The following is a 27,444-nucleotide window of genomic DNA, read 5'->3' on the forward strand; positions in this document are numbered from 1 at the left end:
CTTTGATGGTGACAGGAGTGTGGCTCCATATAATTTGGTATCAGCAATTAGTGCTAGAAAAATGTTAAGGCGTGGATGTCAAGAGTATTTGGCATTGGTGAGAGATACATCTGTAGAAGGTGTCAACATGAAAAATGTTCCCGTTGTCAGAGAATTCATGGATGTCTTCCTTGAGGAGCTTCCAGGGTTGCCACCAGGAAGGCAAATAGAGTTCTGCATTGATGTTGTATCGGGTACAAACCCCATATCAATGTCGCCTTACAAGATGGCACCAGCAGAATTAAAAGAGCTAAAGGAGCAACTACAGGAGCTTTTGGACAAGGGTTTCATACGTCTGAGCACTTCACCCTGGGGCGCTCCTATTCTATTTGTGAGAAAGAAAGATTGGTCATTGAGGTTGTGCATTGACTATAGACAGCTGAACAGGGTGACTGTAACGAACAAGTATCCACTTCCTCGGATTGATGATCTGTTTGATCAGCTCCAAGGAGCTAGATTCTTTTCCAAGATAGATCTGTGATCAGACAACCATCAATTGAGAATCAGGAATGAGGATGTGTCCAAAACAGCATTCAGGACAAGATATGGTCATTATGAGTTCTTGGTGATGTCTTTTGGACTCACTAATGCACCAGTAGCCTTCATGGACTTGATGAACAGGGTGTTCAGGCCATTCTTAGACCATTTTGTCATCGTATTCATAGATGAAATTTTGGTATACTCTCGGATTCATGGACTTGATAAGTTTACATGTTGGACCTGTAAACTTATTATATGCATGTATGTTGGACTGGATGAGGGAGCTGAGCTCCCATTTGACTTTATGTTATTATGAGTGTGTGGAAGGTGAGCTGAGCTCCCCAATTGATTATATATTGTGTTTATAGGTTGGGTGAGTCAAAAACTCCCCGTTAAAATGTCCATTTTATAGCCGGACTCTGTCCGGTTGAATTCTTGAAATTGGGCCCAAATGGGCCTTAGATTTGGGTTGAGGAATAGTTAGGCTTACTACGGGCCTCGGGGATTTTAGGCTGGCTCAGGTCCTAGTGCCGGTCTGGCCCATAGGTTGGGTCGTGACATATGACAATACCATATCCTTAGCATCTGATATGCATTGTTGGCCAATTTCCTAACAATTTAAGTATTTTGGACATTCATCATTTCCTTGTAACATATCATGTTATTATGTGGAATTTTCATATCCTTTTTCAACTAAACAAGAAAGAGTAACTAGCAGGCTTTGGAAGTAGTTTTCTTTGTTGACGTGCTTAACAAAACATTTCTGAGAACCCTATGGGAGCAAGTTGACATTTTTTGCTTCCATAAAATTATGTTCTGTTCTTTCACATGCACTAAAGTACTACTTAAATGGCACTTCAACTTTCCCATCTTACTTGGTTCCTCCTAATAAGCTTCACCTTTACTCTGGTCACCACTTGCCATGGAACATCTGAAGAAGATCGGAAGGCATTTGATTATATCTCTTATGATTCTTGTGTTTCCTATTGATCAATTTGATGAATTTTGTTAATGCTTTCATTTAGTTATTATTTTTGTCTTACGTACAGCAACTTTTTGAGCATATAATAACACATATAATTGTTGCCTTATTCACAAAAATCATGCATGAATTTGATGACTTTGCTTGCCATAGCTACGTATATACGCTTTCATTCCTTGATTAGGCATTGTTAAATTAATGAAACAGCAAAAGGTTACTTGAATTACTTGATTAGCACTTAGCAATGCTGTGTTGCAGGTCTATATTGTGTACATGGGGGATTGTCCAAAGGGTGATCTTTCTGCAGCATCTCTTCATGCCAGCATGCTACAAGGAGTTGTTCGCAGGTTAACATTTTAACCTGACTTTAGATTGCATGGGCTAAACAAGTCGTTTAGGATGAATTTTTTGAGGTAGCAGACTAGGGTGGTGCCTTGAAATATGTCAATTTCAAATTGATCATGGTTGGTGTGGTAGCATACGTCCTCTATACATGTTGGAGATAATTGAACATTTATTTGAGATGGTCATTATCTATTTGTTAAATTTACATTTACTTTCATAATTATGTGATTCTGTATATAATATGTTTAGGTATTATGGAGATTTTTTAATCCATTAGCTAATGATGCTAATTTATGCAACAAAAATAAAATACGAGAGAAAAACTTACCTAGACTTAATTTATCATGGATTCAAAGGTAGGTTTTATCTATTTTATATGTGAGTCTCACCATATATATTATGCCATGTATTCACAACAGGTAAGACAGACTATTATGGTGTTATATAAATAGGATCTTTTTACTAAGTTTTTGAGTAAGAAGTTGATACCCCTTTCATTACTCATTCAATAAGATACTTCTCCTTCATTAACATAAATTTTTTTTTCAACACTCAAATAGATAAATAAAAAATATATAAAAATAATTGAGGCTAAGGAAGAAGCTAACTCTCTAAAGGATTGCATCCATCAGCGGTGCTTCAGACCTTTTGCTGCACAGTTACCATGGGAGTTTCAATGGTTTTGTTGCAAAATTGACTGAAGAGGAGAAGCAGAAACCGGCAGGTGGGCGTTCCCTTTGATGTACATGCAGATATTATATGTTAACATGTTGTAACAGAAAAGGACACCTGCAAGAATCTTAATGTAATTTATGTTGCTATTATATTTCGGGCATGAAAGGTGTAGCATCTCTGTTCCCTGGTCAAAAGAAGAAACTCCACATAACAAGGTCTTGGAACTTCATGAGTTTCTTCTTGAATTCAACAAGATCTGTAAATGAAAGTGACATCATTATTGGGATGCTAGACACAGGGATTTGGCCAGAATCCGAAAGTTTTCTTAATTTAGATTCTGATCCACCCCAGCCAAATGGAAAGGCACTTGCCAAGAATCCTTCAATTTCACTTGCAACAAGTAAATCCTAACTGCTACAAATTACGATAGGACACATCATGCCCGACAGTATTGGTTTTAACCTTCTAATGTTTTTGCATGCACACGCAGCAAAATAATTGGAGCTCGATACTATATCATTGAAGGAATAACCCAAGGAGAATTTGCTTCGCCGAGAGATTCAGAAGGCCATGGGACTCATACAGCATCAACAGCAGCAGGGCTAGTACTTAGCAAGAAAACCTTACTAGGACTTGGCTTAGGGACTAGGGATTGCTTGAGGAGCAGTTTCTGCTGCCCGCATAGCTGTAGACAAGATATGTTGGTCTTTTGGCTGTTCAGACGCTGGCATTCTTGCGGCATTTGATGACGCTATTGCCGATAGAGTTGATATAATATCTCTTTCAGTTGGAGGGTGGCCTATGGACTCTTTTGAAGATTCAATTGCAATTGGAGCTTTTCATTCAATGAAGAATGGCATACTCACATCCAATTCTGCAGGTAATGAAGGCCTTACTGCTAGATCAATCTCTAACAGTTCACCTTGGTCCCTTTCTGTGGCTGCCAGTACCATAGACAGAAAGTTTGTGACCCAAGTGAAGTTAGGTAATGGAGAAGTTTATTAGGTGAGTATGTATGCTTCAGTTTATTGATACAGGCCAATTGATACATTAATATGCCTTCTCGTTGAATTGGTCATTCAACCATGACAATCATATGATTTGCTTCTACTATAGGGACTCTCCATAAACACTTTCGATCCTGTAAACTCTGTGTATCCCATCATCTATGCTGCAGATGCTCCAAACGTAACTGCAGGATACAATGGTTCTTATTCTAGGTAGAATGAAACAAAATTATATATGCTGAATCCATAAGACTTTGATACGCACTTCCACTTTCTAAGTTTATTACGGACTGCAGATATTGCTACCGTAACACCTTGAACAAGACTTTGGTAGAAGGGAAAATAGTTCTTTGTGATTCTACCAATGATGGGGATTGGGTGGCAGCTGCTGGTGCCGCTGGCTTCGTTATGCAGCAAGGATTTTGCACAGATGTGGCCTTCAGTTTTCCTGTACCAGTTACCCCAGTAACCACAGCGGATTCAGCTAACATTTTGAAGTACTTGAACTCAACAAGGTAATTTCAAAATTCTTTGACTGGTTCACTAGTGAGAATGCAGATGAGGGTTCAATATAGACAATTACATTATGTCAATTTTGTTCGATATTTACCAGTGAACCAACAGCAACAATATTGAAGAGTGTTGAATATGAAGATAAATCAGCTCCATACGTGGCTTCCTTCTCTTCAAAGGGACCTAGTCCAATAACAGATGATATTATCGAGGAAAACTGAAGGATTTCTCCATTTTGTTTCTATTTATCTTATAAATTTTTTTCTCTTCATCTATTTGTGACTTCTTTACCATTTGCAGCCTGACCTAACAGTCCCTGGAGTTGACATTTTAGCAGCATGGTTTGAAGCTACTACTGTGACGGGATCAAAATGGGATAATAGAGTAGTTCCATTCAACATAATCTCTGGTACATCCATGTCTTTCCCGCATGCATCTGGTGCTGCTGCTTATGTCAAGTCCTTTCACCCAACATGGTCTCCTGCTGCTCTCAAATCAGCTCTAATGACGACAGGTAATGGTTTATTTCCAACAGAGCACATCTATTAATCTATCAATTGTGGTTGACCCTTCTTGCTAATTTTTTTTTTGCAGCATATCCCATGACTACTGCTGCTATCAGCGTAACAGATTTTGCTTACGGATCAGGTCATATAAATCCTGTAAAGGCCATTGATCCTGGACTAGTATATGATGCTGGAGAGATTGATTATATTAAATTTTTGTCTGGACAAGGGTATAACTCTACACATCTTCAGCTTGTGACTGGAGATAATAGCACATTTTCTGAAGAAACAAATGGAACTGTGTGGGATCTAAACTACCCTTCTTTCGCTCTATCGACCCAATTAGGGCAACCTGTAACTCGCATCTTTCATAGAACTGTCACAAATGTTAGGTCCTTATCAGCTACTTACAAGGCAATTATAAATGCTCCAGGAGGACTTAATATCCAAGTTCAACCAAACGTTTTGTCCTTCCATTATCCTGGCGAAAAGCAATCCTTCGTTGTTACAGTTGAAACTGCATTAAATACAACTGCAGCTGCGATCTTTGGTTCCTTGACTTGGGATGATGGAGTGCATCAAGCGAGAAGTCCTATTGTAGCATATTATGTCTATCCTTTACCATAGTTTGGAATTGTCATTTCTTCCAAGCCAACCAAACAAATAATGGTCGGGTGCACATCACTCACCTGCAGTTGTAAGATTCAAATACCCACTCCTCCAATCCTCTATCAATAATAATAATAATAATAATAATAATAATAATAATGTACTATCTTTGGTTTCAAATGTAACACAGCATGTGAATAAAACTTTGATAGACTTAAGTGAGTCTCACTTCCATAATTAAAAAGAAATTAATTATTTTTATAAATGTGTGATACATTATTAAATTTGGAGAGGATGCAAGTTACATGTTAATTCATTTTTAATTTGAACTTATATAAGTAATTAATTATTTTATACACCAGACAAGTGAAATGTTACAATCTAACCACTTAGAGTTAACCTTTCATTTTTATATTCTCCAAATATGAGTTAGCACCCTTAGTGTAACCACGTGATTGTTACTTGATAATTAATCTATATTTTTAACCTAATATGAGTCTAATTATACAATTTTATAGTGGTTAAAACTTATAATTTAGTCCAAACTTTGATATCATTTTAAATTTGGAGACGGTGGTAGTCAAATTACATATTAATTAATTTTAATGTAACTTAAATAAATAATTAATTATTTTACACATTAAATCGATTAACTAAATCAATATTACATTCTAACTACTTAAATTTAACCTTTCATTTTTATATGTTCGATGTGGGATTTGTAATCCTAACATAAACCATTTTATAAACAACACTACCAAGAAGAAGATAAAACTATCATGCTGTTAGTATTTGGTAGAATTTATTGGGTGCATAGATTTTCATCATAGGAAAATTATAAAACTATCGTGGATACAATAACATATCAGTGTATATAATAATTGATGTAATATACTCAGTATCCTTGAATATATTATTCAGTCGTAACAGAATCAAATCTATAAAATTTTATTCTTCTGATAAAAGTGAATTATATTCCATTTAATTTTTAATTAATAATTTTATAATTTTTGAGTTTTAATTCTCAATTTAATTCAATTTAATTTGATAAATAAATTAATAATTAATAATATAAAATATATATTATATTTTTTAATTAATTCAATGACAAATAATTAAAAAACCAAATATTTTATTTTATTTTGATTTAATTTGATTTTTTCTCCATTTTAATTCAATTACTATTTTTAAAGTTAATAAAATTTCGGTTTAACTCAAAATTGGATTGATTCGGTCCGGTTCGGTAAACTTACGCTCGCCATCTGAGTTTGCTTCACGCACCTCATGTATTTATAATCTAATTCTAGTCTGAGTTTCGTTCAAATGAGCATTCACTTTCTCTGATGAATGCCCACTAGCTTGTTTGAATAGGTTGTCATTGTGTGAGGGAAAACAACCCGGCGCTTACTGTCTTTCGTTTATAAGTAAACAAGTGCTGCAGCAATGCAGAATGGAGATGAAGATGTGGCCTTTAGCTGCTCTTTATCAGTTTCCACGTTAAGTGGCAGCGATGGAACTGATATTTTGGAGTTTCTGAACTCAACCAGGTATCCCTTCTCTACTAACACTTGTGAGATTGCACTTAAAGATTTTAATTCAGTTTTATTTCTAATGATATTTCACCAATGGCATGAACTGTTATGGAAGACTGAGTAAATTTGTTCATTTAGTTTTCAAGAATGGAAGCCCTAACTTTACCTTCTGTATGTTAACCTGCAATAAATTTTATCTTCCTAATTAGGTTACCACTCAGCAAACCACAAAGAAAAGAACTGAATTTGATGCTTGGTGTTGGCCAAGTTCAATCACCAGTAGAAATAATCCTGCACCTTCGATAAATGCCTAAAGGAATAATTCCTATTGGATGATAATGTTTATTTTCTATTAAGTTTTTAAGAAACAAATAATTTTATCCTATCTACTTTGTCTATAGACTGGCAAAAGTGATTTCCCCATGTAGATGCAGCAAAAATATTTTGTTGCCAATGGCTTTAGGAGCCAAATTTACTGCCTAAGTGAATGAAATATGAAATTTGCAAATACCAGCTGAGAAGTTGCACCTTAGATAACAACAATATATTCTCGTCTTATAGAGATTTTCCAACATGAATGCTTGGCCTACGTTCGAGAAAACAAGCAAATACAGATGACAATGCCAGAGTTTGAAAGGGTAATCTCATATTAATTAGAAGTACAACTGTACTTTTATACTTTCATTGGGGCAGGCATTGTGGCGTTACACTGCTATATATAATTTTTATCTTTAACAGGTTACAGACTTCAGTATTTTTCATTATCGTCGTCTTGATAGTGTCAACACAACTTGTTCAAGAAAAATAAAAAATGTAAAAACCAATGCAGATCAACAGGGCACTTCAAAAAAGCCAAATACAAAAAGAGTTAAAGAAGTATCTGTATGTAGATGACATAATATTAGCACAGAAAAACATATCAATTGATACTGACAATATGACTTGGATGTCTTCAGATTCAATTTTATTTAGGATTATTTTGCTAAATTTGCCTTTTTTTTTTTATTTTCCTTTTGTTATTGTTACAATAGAAAAAAAAAGAAGAAAAAAAAGTAATATCAGATTATACGCATTTATAATCCATTTCCTAGATGTTCAAACTTTTAGATTGATAATGAACTAATATGATATCATAACTTAATGAGCTCTCTGGTTCTACGTTCGACCTTGAACACCTACTCTTATGTTGTTTATCAGTGCAGTCTACCCCTTTCGATTCTTCTACTTGTGATTTGGACATGCAAGGGAGGGGCATTAAGATCCTTATAATCTGATATGCATTGTTGTTCCCTAACAATTTAAGTTTTTGGGACATTTGGCATTTCCTCCTAGCATATGATTATTAAGTGGACTATTTGTCATATGCTTTCTAAATTAAAACAAGATGGTATAACTAGCCAGCTTTGGTAGGCATTTTCTTGGTTGACGTGCTTAACAAATAAACATGTCTGAGAACCCTATGGGAGGAAGTTGACTTGTTTGCTTCTATAAATTAAGTCATGTTCTGTTCTTTCCCGTATGCACAAAAATACTCTTATGCAAGGGAACCTCCTAAAATGGCATGTCAACATTCCTATCTTACTTGGCTTCTCCTAATAAGCCTTACCTTTACTCTTGTCATCAGCTGCCATGGAACATCTCAAGAAGATCGGAAGGCATTTAATTACATCTCCCATGTTTCTTGACATTCTCTCCCTTGTTTCTTGATGTTCTATTTCAATTTGATGGCTTGTGTTAATACTTTCATTTAATTATTGTTTTTGCCATACTGCAACTCATTGAGCATATAAATACACATAATTGGTGACTATTTGCAGAAATCATGCATTTATTTGATGACTTTGCTCAAAATAGGTACTTTCACCCTTGATCAGGCACATTGTTAATTAATGAAGCTTCAAAATAGTAAACCTACAAGCCCTATGGTTTATTGGTACACCTGAAAGAAATTTCATGTGAAGATATGGGTTTCAATATTTTATATATCTTTCATTGAAAGCCTAGAAATGTTGGTTGTTACTGCATTGGTGAATAATTAAGCTCGGTGACCAAAACCATTAGCCTTATATATATTGTTTCTAGGTTCTATCTGCAGGCGGCTTACTTCTTATTCTTTTATTTTTATTTTTTTAATATTTTAGATCTAATTTTTGAACTACAAAAGTTTTAGTTACCCTTATTAGTAATAATGATGAAAATTTATATTATATTTTCACTAGAAAACATATACCACAAAGGTTACTGAATCACTTGATTAGCATTTGGCAATTTTGTTGATGCAGGTCTATATTGTGTAAATGGGAGATCGTCCAAAGGGTGATTTTTCTGCAGCATCTCTTCATGCCAGCATGCTACAAGAAGTTGTTGGCAGGTTAACATTTAACCATACCTTAGATTTCAAGGGATAAAGAAGACACTTATGATGAAAAATTTTTCAGGTAGCACTTGGTTGCTGCCTTCAAATGTGTCAATTTCAAATTGGTCATGATAGTTGTGGTCGTATGTCCAGTAATAGATATCTAAAGAATAAACAAAATAATCAAATTTGTCCAATTATAACAAGTAATTGAGGTTAATGAAGAAGCTAACTTTCTAAATGAATTGCATTGTTCAGTCGTGCTTCAGATTTTTTGCTGCACAGCTACCATAGGAGTTTCAATGGTTTTGTTGCTAAATTGACTGAAGAGGAGAAGCAGAAACTGGCAGGTGGGTGTACCCACTGTTGTGTGTACAAATATTAAATGTTGAAAGTTGAAACAGAAAAGGATACCCGCATTAGATTTAGTAATGTTGATGAAATTTTTGGTGCTATTATTTTCAGGCATGAAAGGCGTGGTATCTGTGTTCCCTAGTCAAAAGAAGAAACTTCACACAACAAGGTCTTGGACCTTCATGGGGTTCCCCCTGAATGTTACCAGATCAACTAATGAAAGTGACATCATTATTGGAATGCTTGACACAGGGACTTGGCCTGAATCTGAAAGTTTCAATGACAAAAGTTTTGGTCCCCCTCCAGCCAAATGGAAGGGCACTTGCCTAGAATCCTCCAATTTCACTTGCAACAAGTAAATCTTAACACTGCAACGTAAGTTACAAAAGAACACATCATGCCTATATTGGTTTCTAATAGCCTTTCAACATTTTTGATTGCACTCACAGCAAAATAATTGGAGCTCGATACTATCACACTGAAGGAAAAATACCCCCTGGAGAATTTGCTTCACCTAGGGATTCAGAAGGCCATGGGAGTCACACTGCCTCAACAGCAGCGGGGGACATAGTTAGCAAGGCCAGCTTACTAGGCCTTGGCTCAGGAACTGCTTGAGGAGGGGTTCCTTCAGCCCGTATAGCTGTGTACAAAATACGTTGGTATTTTGGCTGTTCAGACGCCGACATTCTTGCGGCATTTGATGATGCTATTGCAGATGGAGTTGATGTAATATCTCTTTCAGTTGGAGGGTGGCCTATGGACTATTTTGAAGATTCAATCGCAATTGGCGCTTTCCATTCAATGTAGAATGGCATCCTCACATCCAATTCTGCTGGCAATGAAGGCCCAGGTCCTCGATCAGTCTCTAATTGTTCACCTTGGTCGCTTTCTGTGGCTGCTAGCACCATAGACCGAAAGTTTTTGACTGTGGTGTGGTTAAGTAATGGATTATTTTATGAGGTTAGTATGCATGCTATGGAGGCCAATTGATTAATGTGTCTTATCTTTTAATTGGTCATTGAACCATAACAGTAATAAGATTTTTTTTTTCCCCAAATATAGGGAATTTCCATAAATACTTTTACGCCTGAAAACTCTGTATACCCTGTCATCTATGGTGGAGACGCACCAAATACAACTGCCAGTTACAATGGCTCCTATTCCAGGTAAAAGGAAGGTAAATTGAAGAAGTTGAAACCATAATCCTTTGATATAACATGCAAATTTTATCATGGAATGCAGATACTGCTATCCTGATACCTTGAACAAGACTATGGTAAGAGGAAAAATTGTTCTTTGTGATTCTCTCAGTGATGGAGAGGAGCCAATAGTTGCTGGTGCTGTTGGCTTCATCATGGAGGAAGGATTCTACAATGATGTGGCTTTCAGTTTCCCTTTACCAGTTTCTGCAGTAACTGCAGGGACTTCAGCTGCTATTTTGAAGTACTTAAACTCAACTAGGTATTTTCAAATTTCATTGGCAGTTTGACTAGTGAGACTACAGAGAAAATGTCCCATAAATGGCTAGTATGAAATATTAGTTGAATGGAGTTTGTTTGATATTTTACCAGTGAACCAACTGCAACGATATTGAAGAGCATTGATTATAAAGATGAATATGCTCCATATGTGGTTTCCTTCTCTTCAAGGGGACCTAGTCCAATAACAGATGACACTCTCAAGGTGAATTGCAGAATTCTCCATTTTCATTCTTATATCCCATGCTTTTATTTATTTTTTCTTCCCTCTGTTTGTGAGTGACTTCTTTATCATTTGCAGCCTGACCTGACAGCCCCTGGAGTGGACATTTTAGCAGCATGGTCCAAAGCTGCTACTGTAACTGGATCAAAATGGGATAAAAGAGTAGTTCCGTACAACATAATTTCTGGTACATGCATGTCTTGCCCACATGCGTCTGGTGCAGCTGCTTATGTCAAGTTATTTCACCCAACATGGTCTCCTGCTGCCCTCAAATCTGCCCTAATGACGACAGGTAATGGTTTAGTCTCAACTGAAAACATCTATTAACTTGCACCAATTCAATAAAATTATGGTGTTTAAACATGGTTAAACGATCAACACTTCTATTCTATGTTGCATATTTTGATTTAACTATTTCCTACATCTTTTATGGGTTAAAGTCCTGGAAACAACCTCTCCAAAGAACCAGGGTAAAATACGTATATTGTAGATGACTCTTCCTGACTACTGCAAACGGGGAGCCTCATGCACTGGATGCACCCTTTGTGCAACTAAGTTCTAGTTCAGATTCTTACTAGTTCAGCATTCAAAGTTTTTCAAAATGCTCATCAATTGGGCTCAACTATGGCATTAATCAATCTATCATGCGTGGCTGACCCTTGCTGCTTTACTGTTCTTTGCAGCTTATCCCATGACCACTGCTGCTAACTCTGATGCAGAGTTTGCTTATGGATCAGGTCATATAAACCCTGTAAAGGCCATTGATCCTGGATTAGTATATGATGCTGAAGAGATTGATTATGTTAAATTTTTGTGTGGACAAGGGTACAACGCAACACAACTTCAACTTGTGACTGGAGACAATAGCACATGTTCTGAAGAAACAAATGGAACAGTTTGGGATCTAAACTACCCTTCTTTCGCTCTATCTACCCTGTCTGGGCAATCTGTAACTCGCATCTTTCACAGAACTGTCACAAATGTTGGGTCCTCATCATCTACTTACAAGGCAATTGTAAATCCTACGGAAGGACTTAATATACAAGTTCAACCAAATGTTATTTCCTTCCAGTCTCTTGGCGAAAAGCAATCCTTTGTTGTTACAGTTGAAGCTGCATTAAATACAACTGCAATCTCTGGTTCCTTGACTTGGGATAATGGAGTGCATCAAGTGAGAAGTCCTATTAAAGCATATGTTATCCATCCTTCAGTGTAGTTTAGAATTGCCATTTCTTCCAAACTAAACAAACAAATAAACTCAGTATCTTCTGTATCAAATGTAACACGCTATTTGTAATAAAACTGTCATTGATTCAATACAACTTGTGAAAATTGGCCTGCAAGAATCAACCAACTGCACTACCAAGAAGGAGGAAATAAATGACTTGGGATGAGTTGAAAATAATGGTTCTGTTGGTGTTTGAGAGAATTATTGCGTGCATGGACTACAACTTAGGAAAATTATAGCGCTATCATGGATTCAATAAATGTATCGGTGCAGATAATGTGACGTACAGATACATTCCATAGCTTCAAAATAGACATACCACATTAACATATTTCAGAAAAAAAAAAAATTTCATGTCACTATTACAGTATCTCTAGACATTTCTAATATTTTTTTTTTCTGTTTAAATTTGGTACCAATTCTTGTCTTATTATATGAGACTTGAGTATTTATAAACAGATTTGAGACGAGTATGGATGACATAATGTGTGGAGATTATCATGAACTGCAGGTATTGCTACCTAGTACAACTTTAACAAGACTCTGTTAGCAGGTAGAATTGTTCTTTGTGATATTGACAATAAAGAAAATCCAGCAAATGGCAATAGACAATATTGCAGCTGGAATGCAAAATGGATATGAAGATGTGGCCTTCAGCTACTGTTTATCCATTTCTTGTAACATCCTGTGCGGAAAGGGAAGGTCTCGGCTGGAGCGGTCCTCTGGGAGGGTAAGGCTCGCTGGTGCTCTTATCCAAATGGGGGGCATGAATGAATTGAAACATACATTAAAATGAGAGAAAACTAATTACTAGAAACGCCTTTTGGTGGAATGGCCTGGAGAGTTGGAAGAACTCCGGGGTTAAGCGTACTCGCTTAAGAGAAATCCTAGGATAGGTGACCTCCTAGGAAGTTCTCCATTCCACCTATGGGACAAACTGTGAGGCTCAGGATGGGGTGGGCCAAAGCAGACAATTCCTCTAGTGGTTGAAGCAGGGGCATTGCAGATGGTATCAGGGTCGGACCCTCTCTAGTAGATATGTGGTTTGGGGATGAACCAGGAGGAAGCTGGTGAGCTTGTAATATCCCGTGCAAAAAGGGAAGGTTTCGGCTGGAGCGGTCCTCTGGGAGGGCAAGGCTCATTGGTGCCCTTGTCCAAATGAAGGGCAGGAATGAACCGAATCATATATTGAAATGGGGAAAAACTAATCACAAGAGGCACCTTTTGGTAGAATGGTCTGGAGAGTTTGAATAACTCCGGAGGTTAAGCGCTCTCGCTTAAGAGAAATCTTAGGACGGGTGACCTTCTGGGAAGTTTTTCATTCCACCTATGAGACAAAACCATAAGACTCAGAATGGAGTGGGCTAAAGCAAACAATTCCTCTAATAGTTTGAGTAAGGGCATTACAGTTTCCATGTTAAGTGTGAATGATGGAACTAATGTTTTGGACTATCTCAACTCAACTAGGTACTTCTTCAATTCTCGTCTCTATTTCACCAGTGAGATAGCAGATATTATCTTGATTCAGTTTCATTTTTATGATGTTTTATGATAGTAAAATTTTGTGAATTTGAGTTTGAATATAATTGAGAAGAGTCTACCTAGCGAAAAAATAAAAAATAAAAAATAAAAGGGGCAAGTGTGTATTGAAATAAGCTGTCATGGAAGACTCAGCTACTTTGTTATTTAATTTGCAAGAAATATCAACCCTTTTGGCAATCCACCCTTGCATCAGGTGCATGAAGAAATTATTGCTATTAGATGACAAAGTTCATTTAAAGATTTTATCGTATGAACTTTGTCTATAACCTTTGGCAACAATGATTTCTCCATGTAGATGCTACAAAAATATTTTGTTGCCAATGGCTTTTGGAACAAAGTTTACATCCTTAGGCAATGAAATTTTTCCAAAGCTAGAAAGCTAAACAGTTGTAGTGGCACCTTAGATACCAATGATATATTATTGTCTTTATATAGTGATTTTCAATCACTATTGCCTGGCCAATGTTGAATGCAGCAGGATCACCTGTTAATAAGCAAGTACATATGACAATACCAAAGTTTGAAATGTTCATCTCATGTTAATTAGATGAATCAAAACTGTAGTCATATATACTTTCATTGGGGGCATTGTTGACTTGTGTTACAATGCTGTATTTAACTTTTAGCTCTAACAGAATATAGACTTAAATATATATTTTTCACTGGTATCTTGATAGTTTCAAGATATTGATTCAAGGAAAATAGAATTGATCAACTGGATGTTTAGCAAAATCCAAATACAAAGAAGTTGGTGATTTGTCTATTTCATTATTTGCACACAATATTAGCAAAGCGAAAGATATAAATCGGTCCTGACGGTACGTCTTGGATATCTTATGATACTCTTTTATTTCTGACTTTTGCTTGGGGGTATTGTTATTTGTTACTATAACATAAAGGGGGAAAAAGTCAAACAAAGCCCTATTACTTAATTTGATTGCATAAAGGAAAATTTATAAAAAAAAAAAGGTCAAACAAAGCTTTTTTTACTTAAGGAAAAATTATTATTTAGCCCCTCTATTTTAATAAAATTAATTACTTAGTCCCCCTATTTTAAAAAATAAATTAGTTAGTCCCTAAAATTTTATTCCATTACTCTTTAGTTCCTCTAATCATTTCATTTAGTTTCTGTAGTTTGAAAAGGACAACTATATAGTCCTATTTTCTAAGCCTTGGAATATTTAGTCCCAATAAAAATAATTTCTTTCTCCTTTGAATACATTGATTAACAAATAATTTGATTTAAACTAGAAGGAAGAACTAAAAAGTAAACAAAATAAAAATATAAGGACTATTTAATGTATTTTTTAAAATGAGATGATCAAGTAGTTAGTTTCGTTAAAATAGAGGGACTAAATAGTAATTTTTTCTTAACTCAATTCATCATGTTGAGCTACAGGAAATTAAATTCTCAAAAAACTGTTATCTCATCTGGCAGGCAGAATTGAACATGAGACCTTCCAACAGAAATGCTAAGCCTTTACCACCGGGTTGTGCCCTTAGAGACTGCTGATCATAAGCTTTTATAATCGAATTTCTAGCGGTTTAAAAGATCGTTGATTATTGATGAACTAATATGATATAAGAACTTGCTTTGCTTTGCCCTATGGTTCTGTGTTCAACCTTGATGCTTACTCTTTCCGATTCTTCTACCTGTGCTTCGGACATGCAAGGGAGAAACATTAAAATCCTTGATATTTGATATGTCTTGTTGGCAAGTTTGCTAAAAATTTGACTTTTTGAGATACACTTTAATTTCCACAAATCACATCATACCTATGTGGAATATTTGTCTTTTCCTTTTCAAACTAGAATGGTTTTGGAAGGACTTTCAATTCCTTAGGTTGACGATCTTAACAAAACATGTCTGAGAAACCTATGGGAGCAACTTGAGTTTTTTGCTTCTATAAAAGGACTACTCTATTTTCCACATATGCATGAAACTCCTACACAACAAAGCAATTCCTATTACTCAAATGGCATGTCAACATTCCAACCTGATTTGGCTTCTCTTAATAAGCCTCACTTGTACTCTGTTCATCAGCGGCCATGCAGTATCCGAAGAAAATCGACAGGCATCTAATTATCTCTCATGTTTCTTGCTGTCTTTCTATGAATTCAATGACTTCTACTTTTGTCCAAGTGGAACTCTTTGAGCACATAAACATTTACAATTGTCATCCTAGCTGCTTTCAAGAATCTAGCATGAATTTGATGACTATATATATTCTTAATATATAGCTAAGCTTTCACAATTTTTCTTGCACTGTTGATTAAGCTTAACAATAACACCATACCCCTATGGCTTTATTGGCACACATAGAAATGGGTTCAATATGCTCATACATGAAAGCTTTTTGTTACAAGTCAGTACATTGCTGATTAGTTAAGCTCATTGACTAAACCTCTAGCCTTGTAGCTATTCCTCGTTGGTCCCCACTGTAGGCTGCTTAATTTGGATTCTTTTTTCTCCCCTAGATCAAATGGTTGAACTACAAATGGAATTCTTTCTCTGATAACAATCTTAAATGTTACCACCTCACTTATCCTACGGGCCATCGCATAAGAGCCAACAAAAATTTTAATTTCACTTCATAGTAGCAATAGTGATCATGATATATTATATTTTCACCACAAAACAAATAGCAGATACTCGAGTCAACTCACTTGATTAGCACTTTGCAATGTTGTTCATGCAGATTTATATTGTGTACATGGGGGACCGTCCAAAGGGTGGTTTTTTCGCTGCATCATCTCTTCATGCCCACATGCTACAAGAAGTTGTTGGCAGGTTAACACTTTAACCATACTTTAGAATTCATGGGCTAAAGAAGTAACTTGGAATTTGTTGTGCATTGCGGAAGTGTGTAGACTGCAAATAAATAAAGCAAACACACAAAATATCAATATTTATGTGATTCACCCTCTCTATATAGGGCTACATCCACGGACATCTGTCTTCCACTATCAACAATAATAAATCATCATTACAAGCTCAAAGCTATACTATCCATAAACATAATTACACCCAAGAGAACCCAAATTACATCAAACTGCTCATAGTAAATATATTAGTTAGTCTCTTTCGGTCTTCTCTTGACATAACTAATATATTTACTATTACAACATTACCTTCAACTATATGGGTAAGAACCCTCTCACCAATAGACAATAATTCCTTCCTCTTGAATTCTATATCCTTACTCCACCTTAGGCAAGTGCCCCTCATTAATGGGTAGAGCCAAATCCTCAGCAATTGGCAAAACCCCTCTCTACAATGGGTGACAGCCTCACTCCATGGGCTGAAAGCCAAATAATTTTGTTCACCATTCTCCTATTTATAGTGTTAATTCCCCCAGTCCTAATCTCGCTCAATTTAGGAATAACACTAAAAATAAGCTTTATATAGAAAATATTCCTCTATCTTATTGAGAAATATTTCTCTCACTCAAATTAGGAAAAAGTCTCTCCAAATCCTACTAGGATTTTGAGTCATAATTCTAACAATCTCCACCTTGACTCAAAATCCATAAACCATTGTATACCTCGAATTCTTGGGTTTCATCAAATCTCAATGCTTGAGCTTGAACCCTTCAAATCATCAATCTCGCCAATATTTATCTTGGGTGTAACTTGTTTCTTTCTTCAAAAGATTTTTTGCGCCATCAACCATCTTAATTTTGCATCAAGAGTTCCACCTTAAATTCAACTCTCTACCATCACCATTGTTGCATGTGCAACTTTCTACATGTCGCAGCAGCTCCACCTTTAACCAAACTCACCAAGATCATCCTTGATACCAATTTGTTGTGTACTACGAAAGCTTGTAAACTGCAAATAAATAAAGCAAACACACAAAATATCAATATTTATGTGATTCACCCTCTGCACATAGGGCTAAATCCACGGACATGCCATTTTCCACTATCAACAATAATAATTCTATGTCCTTACTCTACCTTAGGCCGAATTCTCTTTCCACTGCAATGGGCAAAGCCAAATCCTCATCAATTGGCAAAGCTCCTCTCTATAATGGATGACAGCCTCACTTCATGGGTTGAAAGCCAAATAACCTTGTTCACCATTCTCCTATTTACAGCGATAATTCCCTCAATCATAATCTAATTAAGAGTCCCACTCAATTTAGGAATAATACTAAAATAAGAGTTCTACTTTATATAAGAAATATTCATCTATTCTATTGAGAAATATTTCTCCCACTCTAATTAGGAAAAAGTCTCTCCAAATCCCACTAGGATTTTGAGTAATAATTCTAACAGAATTATTATTATTATTATTATTATTATTATTATTTTTTGGCAGCAACAGGTTTTTGCCTTTATATATGTTAATTTGAAAGATTACAGTGTGGTAGTATTTCCTATAATAGACAAAAGAATAAACAAAATAATCAAATATTTTCTAATATGACAATTGAGGTGAAAGCTAACTCTCTAAATGGATTGCATTCATCAGTGGTGCGTCAGATTTTTTGCTGCACAGCTACCATAGGAGTTTTAATGGTTTTGTTGCTAAATTGACTGAAGATGAGAAGCAGAAACTGGCTGGTGGGTGCACCCACTACAAATATTATTTTAAAACAGAAAAGAAAACCCATATAAGATATAGTAATCTTGATGTTACATTTTTTTTCCAGGCATGGAAGGTGTAGTGTCAGTGTTCCCTAGTAAAATGAAGAAACTCCACACGACAAGGTCTTGGACCTTCATGGGGTTTCCCCAAAATGTTACAAGATCAACTCAAGAAAGTGATTTCGTTATTGGAATGCTCGACACAGGGATTTGGCCTGAATCTGAAAGTTTTAATGATGAAGGATTTGGTCCACCTCCAGCCAAATGGAAGGGCACTTGCCAAAACTCCTCAAACTTCACTTGCAACAAGTAAATCTTATAACTGCTACAGAACTTACAGAAGCACATACCAAGCATGTATTGGTTTCATATCTTTTAACTTTTTTTTTTCTTACATTTACAGCAAAATAATTGGAGCTCGATACTATTACGCTGAAGGACAACTCCCCCCTGGAGACTTTGCTTCACCCAGAGATTCAGAAGGCCATGGGAGTCACACTGCATCAACAGCAGCAGGGAACATTGTTAGCGAAGCAAGCTTACTAGGTCTTGGTTCAGGGACTGCTCGAGGAGGCGTTCCTTCTGCTCGAATTGCTGTGTACAAGATATGTTGGTCTAATGGCTGTTGGGATGCTGACATTCTTGCAGCATTTGATGATGCTATTGCCGATGGAGTAGATATAATATCACTTTCAGTTGGAGGGTGGCCTATGGACTATTTTGAAGATTCAATAGCAATTGGAGCTTTCCATTCAATGAAGAATGGCATACTCACATCCAATTCTGCTGGTAATGATGGCCCAGAACCCGGATCAATTTCTAATTGTTCACCTTGGTCTCTTTCTGTCGCTGCTAGCACCATAGACAGAAAGTATGTGACCCAAGTAAAGTTAGGTAATGAAGCAGCTTATCAGGTGAGTATGCATGCTCCAGTCTCTTGATGTAGGCCAATTGATTGATTTATCTTTTGTTTTAATTGGTCATTCAACCCTACCATAATTAATACGATATTCCTCCTATATAGGGACTCTCCATAAATACTTTTACGCCTCAAAACTCTGAATACCCAATCATCTACGGTGGAGATGCACCAAATGTGACTTCAGAACACAATGGTACCTATTCCAGGTAAAAGGAAGCTAAATTAAAGATGTTAAATGCATAATCTTTTGATGCAAACTGTTGATTTACAATCCATGGCATGACAATTTGCCTAACATACAAGGTTGATCGTGAATTGCAGATATTGCACCCTAGGCTCCTTGAACAAGACTTTGGTGCAAGGAAAAATTGTTCTTTGTGATTCTCTCAATTTTGGAAGTGGGCCAATTGCTGCTGGTGCTGTTGGCTCGGTTATGGAGCAAGGATTTTACACTGATGTGGCCTTTGCCTTCCCTTTACCAGTTTCCCCAGTAAGCTCAGAGGATTCAGCTAACATTTTGAAGTACATAAACACTACAGGGTATTCTCAATGTACTTTGACTCGTTCATTATTGAGAAACATATAATTCTAATATATAGTATTGATTCAATAGAGTTCGTTTGATAATTTGCCAGCAATCCAACTGCAACAATATTCAAGAGCTTCGAAGAAAAAGATGAATTAGCCCCCTATGTTGTTTCCTTCTCTTCAAGGGGACCTAATCCCATAACAGCCGACATTCTCAAGGTGAATTGAAGAATTTCACCTTTTCTTTCTTATGTATTGTACTTTTTCCCCCTCTATTTGTGAGTGACTTCTTTATCATTTGTAGCCTGACCTAACAGCCCCTGGAGTGGACATCTTAGCAGCATGGTCCGAAGCTACCACTGTCACAGGATCAGAATGGGATCATAGAGTAGTTCCATACAACATAATCTCTGGTACATCCATGTCTTGCCCACATGCATCTGGTGCAGCTGCTTATGTCAAGTCCTTTCACCCAACATGGTCTCCTGCTGCCATCAAATCCGCTTTAATGACTACAGGTAATGGTTAGATCTGCAATGAGAAAAAAAATATATCAATAATATTATGATGCATAAAAATGATAGACAATCAATGCTTAAACATAACTATTTCTTACATCTTCTCCTGGTTCAAATCCTAGAAACAATCTCTCTAAAGAAAAGTAGGGGGGTACTGGAAACAACTAGCTTCACGCTGGAGAGGCCCTTTCTGCAAGCGAGTTCTAGTTTAGATGCTGATTAGATTCACCACTCATTGAAATTTTTTCCAGATACTATGGTGTTATTCTATCATGCGTGAATGACCCTTCTTTCTTTTACTGTTCTTTGCAGCTTATTCCATGAGTGCTACAACTAATATCGATGCAGAGTTTGCTTATGGATCAGGTCATATAAATCCTGTCAATGCTACTGACCCTGGACTAGTATATGACGCTGAAGAGATCGATTATGTTAAATTTTTATGCGGACAAGGGTATAATGCTACACAACTTAAGCTTGTAACTGGAGACAACAGTTCATGTTCTGAAGAAACAAATGGAACAGTTTGGGATCTAAACTACCCATCTTTCGCTCTGTCTGCACTGTCAGGGCAATCTGTAAGTCGCATATTTCACAGAACTGTCACGAATGTTGGATCAGCACCATCTACGTACAAGGCAATTGTAGAAGCTCCATCAGTACTTGACATCCAAGTTCAACCAAATGTTCTTTCCTTCAAATCTCTTGGGGAAAAGCAATCCTTTGTTGTGATAGTTGAAGCCGTATTAAACAATTCTGCAATCTCAGGTTCCTTGACTTGGGATGATGGGGTGCATCAAGTAAGAAGTCCTATTTTAGCACATGTTATCCATCCTTCTCAGTAGTTTGGAATTGTCAGTCCTTCCAAACTAAACCCAACAAATAAAAGTACCTTTTGTATCGAATGGAATAAAATTGAATGTTTATGAGATTTTCTGTAATATAAAAAACTTTCAACAACCAAACTAATTAATCTTTTAGTTATAGAGAAGACAAAAAAAATCCAACAAAGGCATCACTGCTGCCATAATCGACAAATGAAAAAGAAGTCACAAGTTCCAGTTCAATGATAGGACTAAGGAGCTGGTTTAGTTGTTGATATATTGCTATTATGTAAAATAACTAACAATAACATATACCATATTATTTATAATATTATTAAAAATAAACGTATTATTTAACATATAAAAGAATTAAAAATATAATTATTCTTTAAGTATATAAGAATGAACACTGTAATTATTATTTATAACTTTTTTATTTATTATATATTATAATTCTAAATAATTTATAGATATAACAAATTAATTTAAAGACACAAAAATTTTGTAATTAATAAATTTTACAATATAATATAATCTAAAAATAAAATAAAATCAAATCAATTACGAGCTGATGATTCATCAACTCTAAAAATATTGCTGATATAAAATAGTCTATTCGCTATCAACTGCAGTTTTTAGAGTGTCTATCAAATATCTATTTTATTCAAAAGGTGAATCAAACACCATTAAGTAAAAGAGTTGAAAAGAAAGTGAATTACCACTTAATCTAAAAAGAATACAAAATATTAATGAATCAATCTTTATATTTTTAAAGTCGAACTAATTTATCCTTATAAAAGTTTCATTATTGCATTATTCCTTCTATTACATTTTGCATTTTTCCATTAGTCCAAGCAGTAATGTGAAATTTCAAAAACACCCTTTACCAACAATAATAATTAAAAAATTAAATAAAATAATCAAATAAAGTTGTCAATGAGCTTTTAATTCAATAATACTCGAGTCATTTTTTAAGTTATCTTAAGTTCAGCTCCCAATTGGAGCATTTTATCGCAAAAAAAAAAAAATAATCAAGTTAAACAACATTAAAATCTTTATTTTTTTTGTTTAACCTGATCATCATCCTCTTTCCATCCTCCCCTTACTTATCCACTATCCATTAGAATTTTCCCCTCCATCCTAAACTTGGGAAAGAAATTGCTCCATTTCTCTTTTATTTTTTGACTTTATCTTTAGAAAAATTGTGTTAGCCAAGGTTGAGAAAGAGGGAGGTTGAGATTAGGGGAAGGGTTAGGTTTTAGGAGTTATATGAAAGGCAATTAGGTTCATTCTTTTATTTAATTATTTACTTTTGATATATTTTTCTAAGTTATTTATGATTTATCTTCTTAATATTCATTTGTAGTTTTTTTTTATTATATTTTCAAAATAGGTATAAGAATTATTATTTTCCAAGATTTTTTGATAACTTCACATGTTTTTATACATTTGACTGCTTTAACTAATGAAGAAATGTGCAAAACTTGGATGAACTGATTAAAGTGTTTGTGTAATCCTTGTACAGAGACCAACTAATTTGATTTTAAAAATACAGAAATTAAGTCATGAATATTAAAAACTTAAAAAACTAAATGATAGAAAATGAGGATCCAAATTAAAATTGCTTAGAACATTATAATGAAGGAAAGTACATTTAATAATAATAGTAAAAATGTATATTTTATCATTAATCAAAATTAATATGTATATATTAAATAAAATTTATTAATTTTATTATACCACTCATTAATATGTATTTTTAGTTTCTAGATACTTAAAATAAAAATTTAAATAAAATTAATAATCTATACTTGTGACTTATAATTGCAAAAAATGTATATATTTATCATTAATAATACTCCCTTAAAGGTTTTTGTATGATGATTAAAAAAGTAATTAAATCACTTAAACTATAATAAAATATTCTTTGATTTTGACACAGCGTGAAGCTCAAATAGAAACACACTCCATACACAAGAGTGAAAATAAGGAGAGAAATCTCTGCTGAATTTTTTTTTATTAATAATACTCTTTCTCTAAATTATAAGTAAATAAGAGTATTTGTAGATATTAATCTCCTAAACCTAATAGAATGTAAGACTACTAAATAAGAATTTTAGATAAACTAAAATACAATACGGAGATATAAACTAAATAGGAAAACTAAATCCTAAATAAAGTAGGAAAATATTAATAAGTCCTAAATAGAGTAGGAAACTTCCTAATTAATTTTAATATAATCTCTATAGCTGCTGAAAGTCTTCGCAAGATGTCCTAAATAAATTAAGACTGTTGGAAATATAAATTAGTTAAAAAAACATTCTACCTTGTTGTCCAAGCCCCACATTATACTCCCCCACTTGAAAAAAAAAAACTCATCATCGAGTTAAAATAACTTGCAACAATCCAAAAACATAGCCATAACAACTCTAGTGCTATTCTCCCCCACTTGGAATAATTCCTTCCTCAAATTTTAAAGTGGAAAGGAATGAAGAACTTCTTTGGAAAAGTACACCATATAGCTTTCTTTGATGAAGAAAAAAATGGAGATTTAAACAAGATTGAGTTGATCAACTTCACCCTCGCCTTTGTCTCTATAAGAACATCTGGACAAATAAAATCAAAGGAAACAATAAAAATTAAGGAGTTAGAAAAGTCTTCGATCTCCAGTGCTTGATTTCCTCCAACTCCAATATTGGCTCCATGTTTTGCTTTTCCTCAACTTCTATTGAAGTTTCCATGATATTCCACATTTTCAAAAACACATTCTTGAAGCTTTTCTTGCTTATCGTCATCAGTTTTAGCTTCTAGAATAGTTGGTCCAATGATTTCCAATTGAAGCTCATCATCTTCAACCATAGCAAAAGGAAACTCAATTAAAGTTTCAGGTTTCAGTTCTTCAATTTTAGGCTCATCCACATCAAGTTGTATTGTTGAATCTTGAAGCTCCTTTTGTTCTTTACTTTCTTGTTTCACAACCAATAAGGGCTTTGGTTGGACCCCCCATTGACAATATTGTTTTTGTTGGAATAAAATCTGTTCATAATCCAAATGCAAAAATTCTTATTCTAACAAGTATTTCATGATGAACCATGTACGACCTGGTCCCTTCCTTCTCTTGCTCTCCTAGATTGCAATCATTTCCACCAAGCATAAGCACCTCCTTTCAACCAAAAAACCACCAATTTGACTCTTTTTTTAGGTGCTTTGTCCACATAATGAAAGAATTGGTCCACCTTTGCCATCCAATCTAAGAATTCTTCTATGTTGAGATCCCCATAAAAATAAGGAATATCAAATTTCAATCGATTTTCCTTTTCAAGATTCCCATGCGCGCCTCTTCTCCTCTAACATTGTTGATGCCTTTTGAACTTGATTGATTCATAGTCATCTTTCTCCTCCGAATTATCATAGTAGACATATTGTCTGCATGCATAAATTGGTTGATAAATAAGGTCATCACGAGCTACACCATCTCCTGGCCTTCTTTGGTCAACCCAATTCCAGTTTGTTTTAGTTCCCAAAGCACCAAGGCGATCTATAATTTCTTTGAGGTGTCTCTCAATATGCTCAAATCTGAGATCTATCAATCGCTTTGGATGTCACTCCCATCGTTGCAACAATTTATCCCTATGGTAAAGGACTCTAGTTCCTTGATCACCGTCGCAAGAACCACTGTAATAGCCACCTCCATCAAGGTAAGCCATCTCAACTGGGACGATTTTCCCGCTATGATACTACCTGATTGTGGAAACTCATATAAATTTATTATTTATTATTATTTTATTTTAATTAGCTAACAATAATTTAATATATTTATAAATATATATATATATATATATATTTTATTGGATAGTCTGCTTATTTATTTTTAGATATATATATTATTTTTGAAATTAAATATATATTTGCAATCTGAACAACCCAGTTCAATAATAACTCTTATCCCATTCTACACCTAATAGAACTCTTGAAATATATATATATACCCTAATCATCTCTTCTGCTAAACTTTGCTCTCAAAACCTATTTGTCACCTCCTTTTTCTATCAAATACTCTCAATAGGTATTTTCATTATCTTTTAAATTATTAGTATATATGTACATATATATATATATAAATTTACATTTATAATCTGATGTGCACAGAGAATCCCTAAAATTTTTTTACTTCTCTATTCATCACCTTCGATTCTATTTTCAAGGTAAAAATTCTCATTCTTTATTCAATAATGGGTGAATTTGATTTTATTTTCTTTCATTAATTTGTTACAACTACCCTAGAAATTTTTTTTTTTATCATTAGTATTGAATTGGGTTGATCATAATTGCTATTGGACAATAATTGATTATTATATATATATATATAAAAAAGTTATTTTATTTTTTATTATTATTTAATATTTTTCTTTTATATTTTCGGTATGTAGGAGATTCAAATATTCATTCTGTCAGCTGAAATTGTCTCTCTTCCATTGAAAATAACTATTGTCTTGGAGGTTCCAGGTGAGTGGTAATTATAGTACATGGCATCGTTTTAGTCTCTTTTAAAATTTCTTAGCATTAAGTTTGTTATTAAATAAAATTTTAAATCAATATTTTAACAATTATTTTATATGTGATTTTCTAGAGTTTTATTTTATTATTGAATTTTATTTCGATTTTAATTAAATAATTGATTTTGTCAATTATCTCTGCATTAGATCTATTAGGATTCCGGGAACAGGCCTTTAATGTATTTATATTGATTGATATTTGACTATAAAATTTACCTATGTGTTACTGAATTGATTTGAGATTGATTTGATTTTATTGACTTTCTGAAACTATTGAAATATACTATTGGAATTGTACTATCAGTTATTATTTGCTATCCGAAATTTTTTATTGATTTTGATTGATTTGTACAAATTGATTTTCTATTTTGAATTGGTACCTGTGCCCAGTATCTGTTTCTGTTATCTGGCCCCGCCGTGTGGACTATCACGGTATTAGGTTGCATTGTCAAGTCATGCATCATTGCAGTTTATGGTTTGCATTAGTATCATATGCATTGATATATGTGAAGGAGGAAGAAGGTATCTAATATCTGGTAGCGCACTTACCATCTGGCCTTTGGTGATGTGGGGTATCATCATCCTGGTGCACTGTACCATAAAATTTTTATTGAATGGATTTATTATATATATATGTTTTATGAAGTTATTTTATTAATGATTTTGACAGCATGAGCATGATTTTATTGAATAGAAAATTTCTTGTGAAATTAATCAAGCGTCTGCTGTTCCTATTCCGTTGTGTGCTATAATTATCATTCACTGAGCATCTAGCTCAAACAACGTTTTCTCTCTCTCATTATCCTGCTTTGCATCAAGAGAATTCGCAGTGATCCAAATATTCAGACCATTTTCTGGAAAGGGACAACTTTGATTTGTTCTCATGGTATGCCCGAATTCGTGTTTTCTCGGGCTAATAATTAGTTTGAGTTATTGAACAGTTTAAGTTTTTATTGAAATCTGTAGAGACTCCGCAGTTTACTTATGGGATATTTATGATGTTTATTCAGCAGTTTGTCTATTTGGATTTTGTCTATTTTTGGGATTAGTAAGTGACAATATATTCATTTAAGATACTCTGATAAGGCTTGCATGATTTAAGAATACTTAAATTATGCCCCGGTCACAGTTCAGAATTTTGGGTCGTGACACTGATGTTGCGTGAAGCTTAAATAGAAATACACTCCATGCACAAGAGTAAAAATAAGAAGAGAAATCTCTGCTGAATTTTTGTTAATACTAATATGTCTCTAAATTATATGTCAATGAGAGTATTTATAGATATTAATCTACTAAACCTAATAGGAATGTAAAACTACTAAATAGAAATTTTAGATAAATTTAAATATAATAAGAAGATATAAACTAAATAGGAAAACTAAATCCTAAATAAAGTAGAAAAACATTAATAAGTCCTAAATAGAGTAGGAGACTTTCTAATTAATTTTAATATAATTTCTACAGCTGTTGGAAATCTTCCCAAGATATCTTAGATAAATTAGGATTGTTGGAAATTAAAATTAGTTAAAAAAACGTTCTGCCTTGTTGTCCAAGCCTTGCATCAGATTTGACTAAATTACTTTTTATCTCACCTAATTGAGAGAGAGAGGCGATAAAATTGGTTTTAGGAAATTG

The 27,444-nt window shown here is 34.5% G+C and overlaps 1 protein-coding gene and 2 pseudogenes across 1 annotated transcript; all 3 read left to right on the plus strand.

Moving 5' to 3' along the window:
• The first annotated feature begins 1,319 nt into the window (after positions 1-1,319).
• On the plus strand, positions 1,320-5,174 carry LOC110667106 (cucumisin-like; annotated as a pseudogene).
• A 3,790-nt stretch (positions 5,175-8,964) lies between these two features.
• On the plus strand, positions 8,965-12,445 carry LOC110667057 (cucumisin-like; annotated as a pseudogene).
• A 3,400-nt stretch (positions 12,446-15,845) lies between these two features.
• LOC110667053 (cucumisin-like) lies at positions 15,846-21,274 on the plus strand. The gene is made up of 10 exons (XM_058133669.1): positions 15,846-15,944; positions 16,569-16,660; positions 18,346-18,437; positions 18,527-18,770; positions 18,865-19,375; positions 19,486-19,589; positions 19,705-19,923; positions 20,019-20,130; positions 20,216-20,429; positions 20,742-21,274. Exons 1-10 carry the CDS (start codon positions 15,846-15,848, stop codon positions 21,272-21,274), a joined length of 2,220 nt encoding a protein of 739 aa, XP_057989652.1.
• The last annotated feature ends 6,170 nt before the right edge of the window (positions 21,275-27,444 follow it).

Source organism: Hevea brasiliensis, chromosome 14 (genome assembly GCF_030052815.1).
Source record: "Hevea brasiliensis isolate MT/VB/25A 57/8 chromosome 14, ASM3005281v1, whole genome shotgun sequence".
Taxonomy (NCBI): domain Eukaryota; kingdom Viridiplantae; phylum Streptophyta; class Magnoliopsida; order Malpighiales; family Euphorbiaceae; genus Hevea; species Hevea brasiliensis.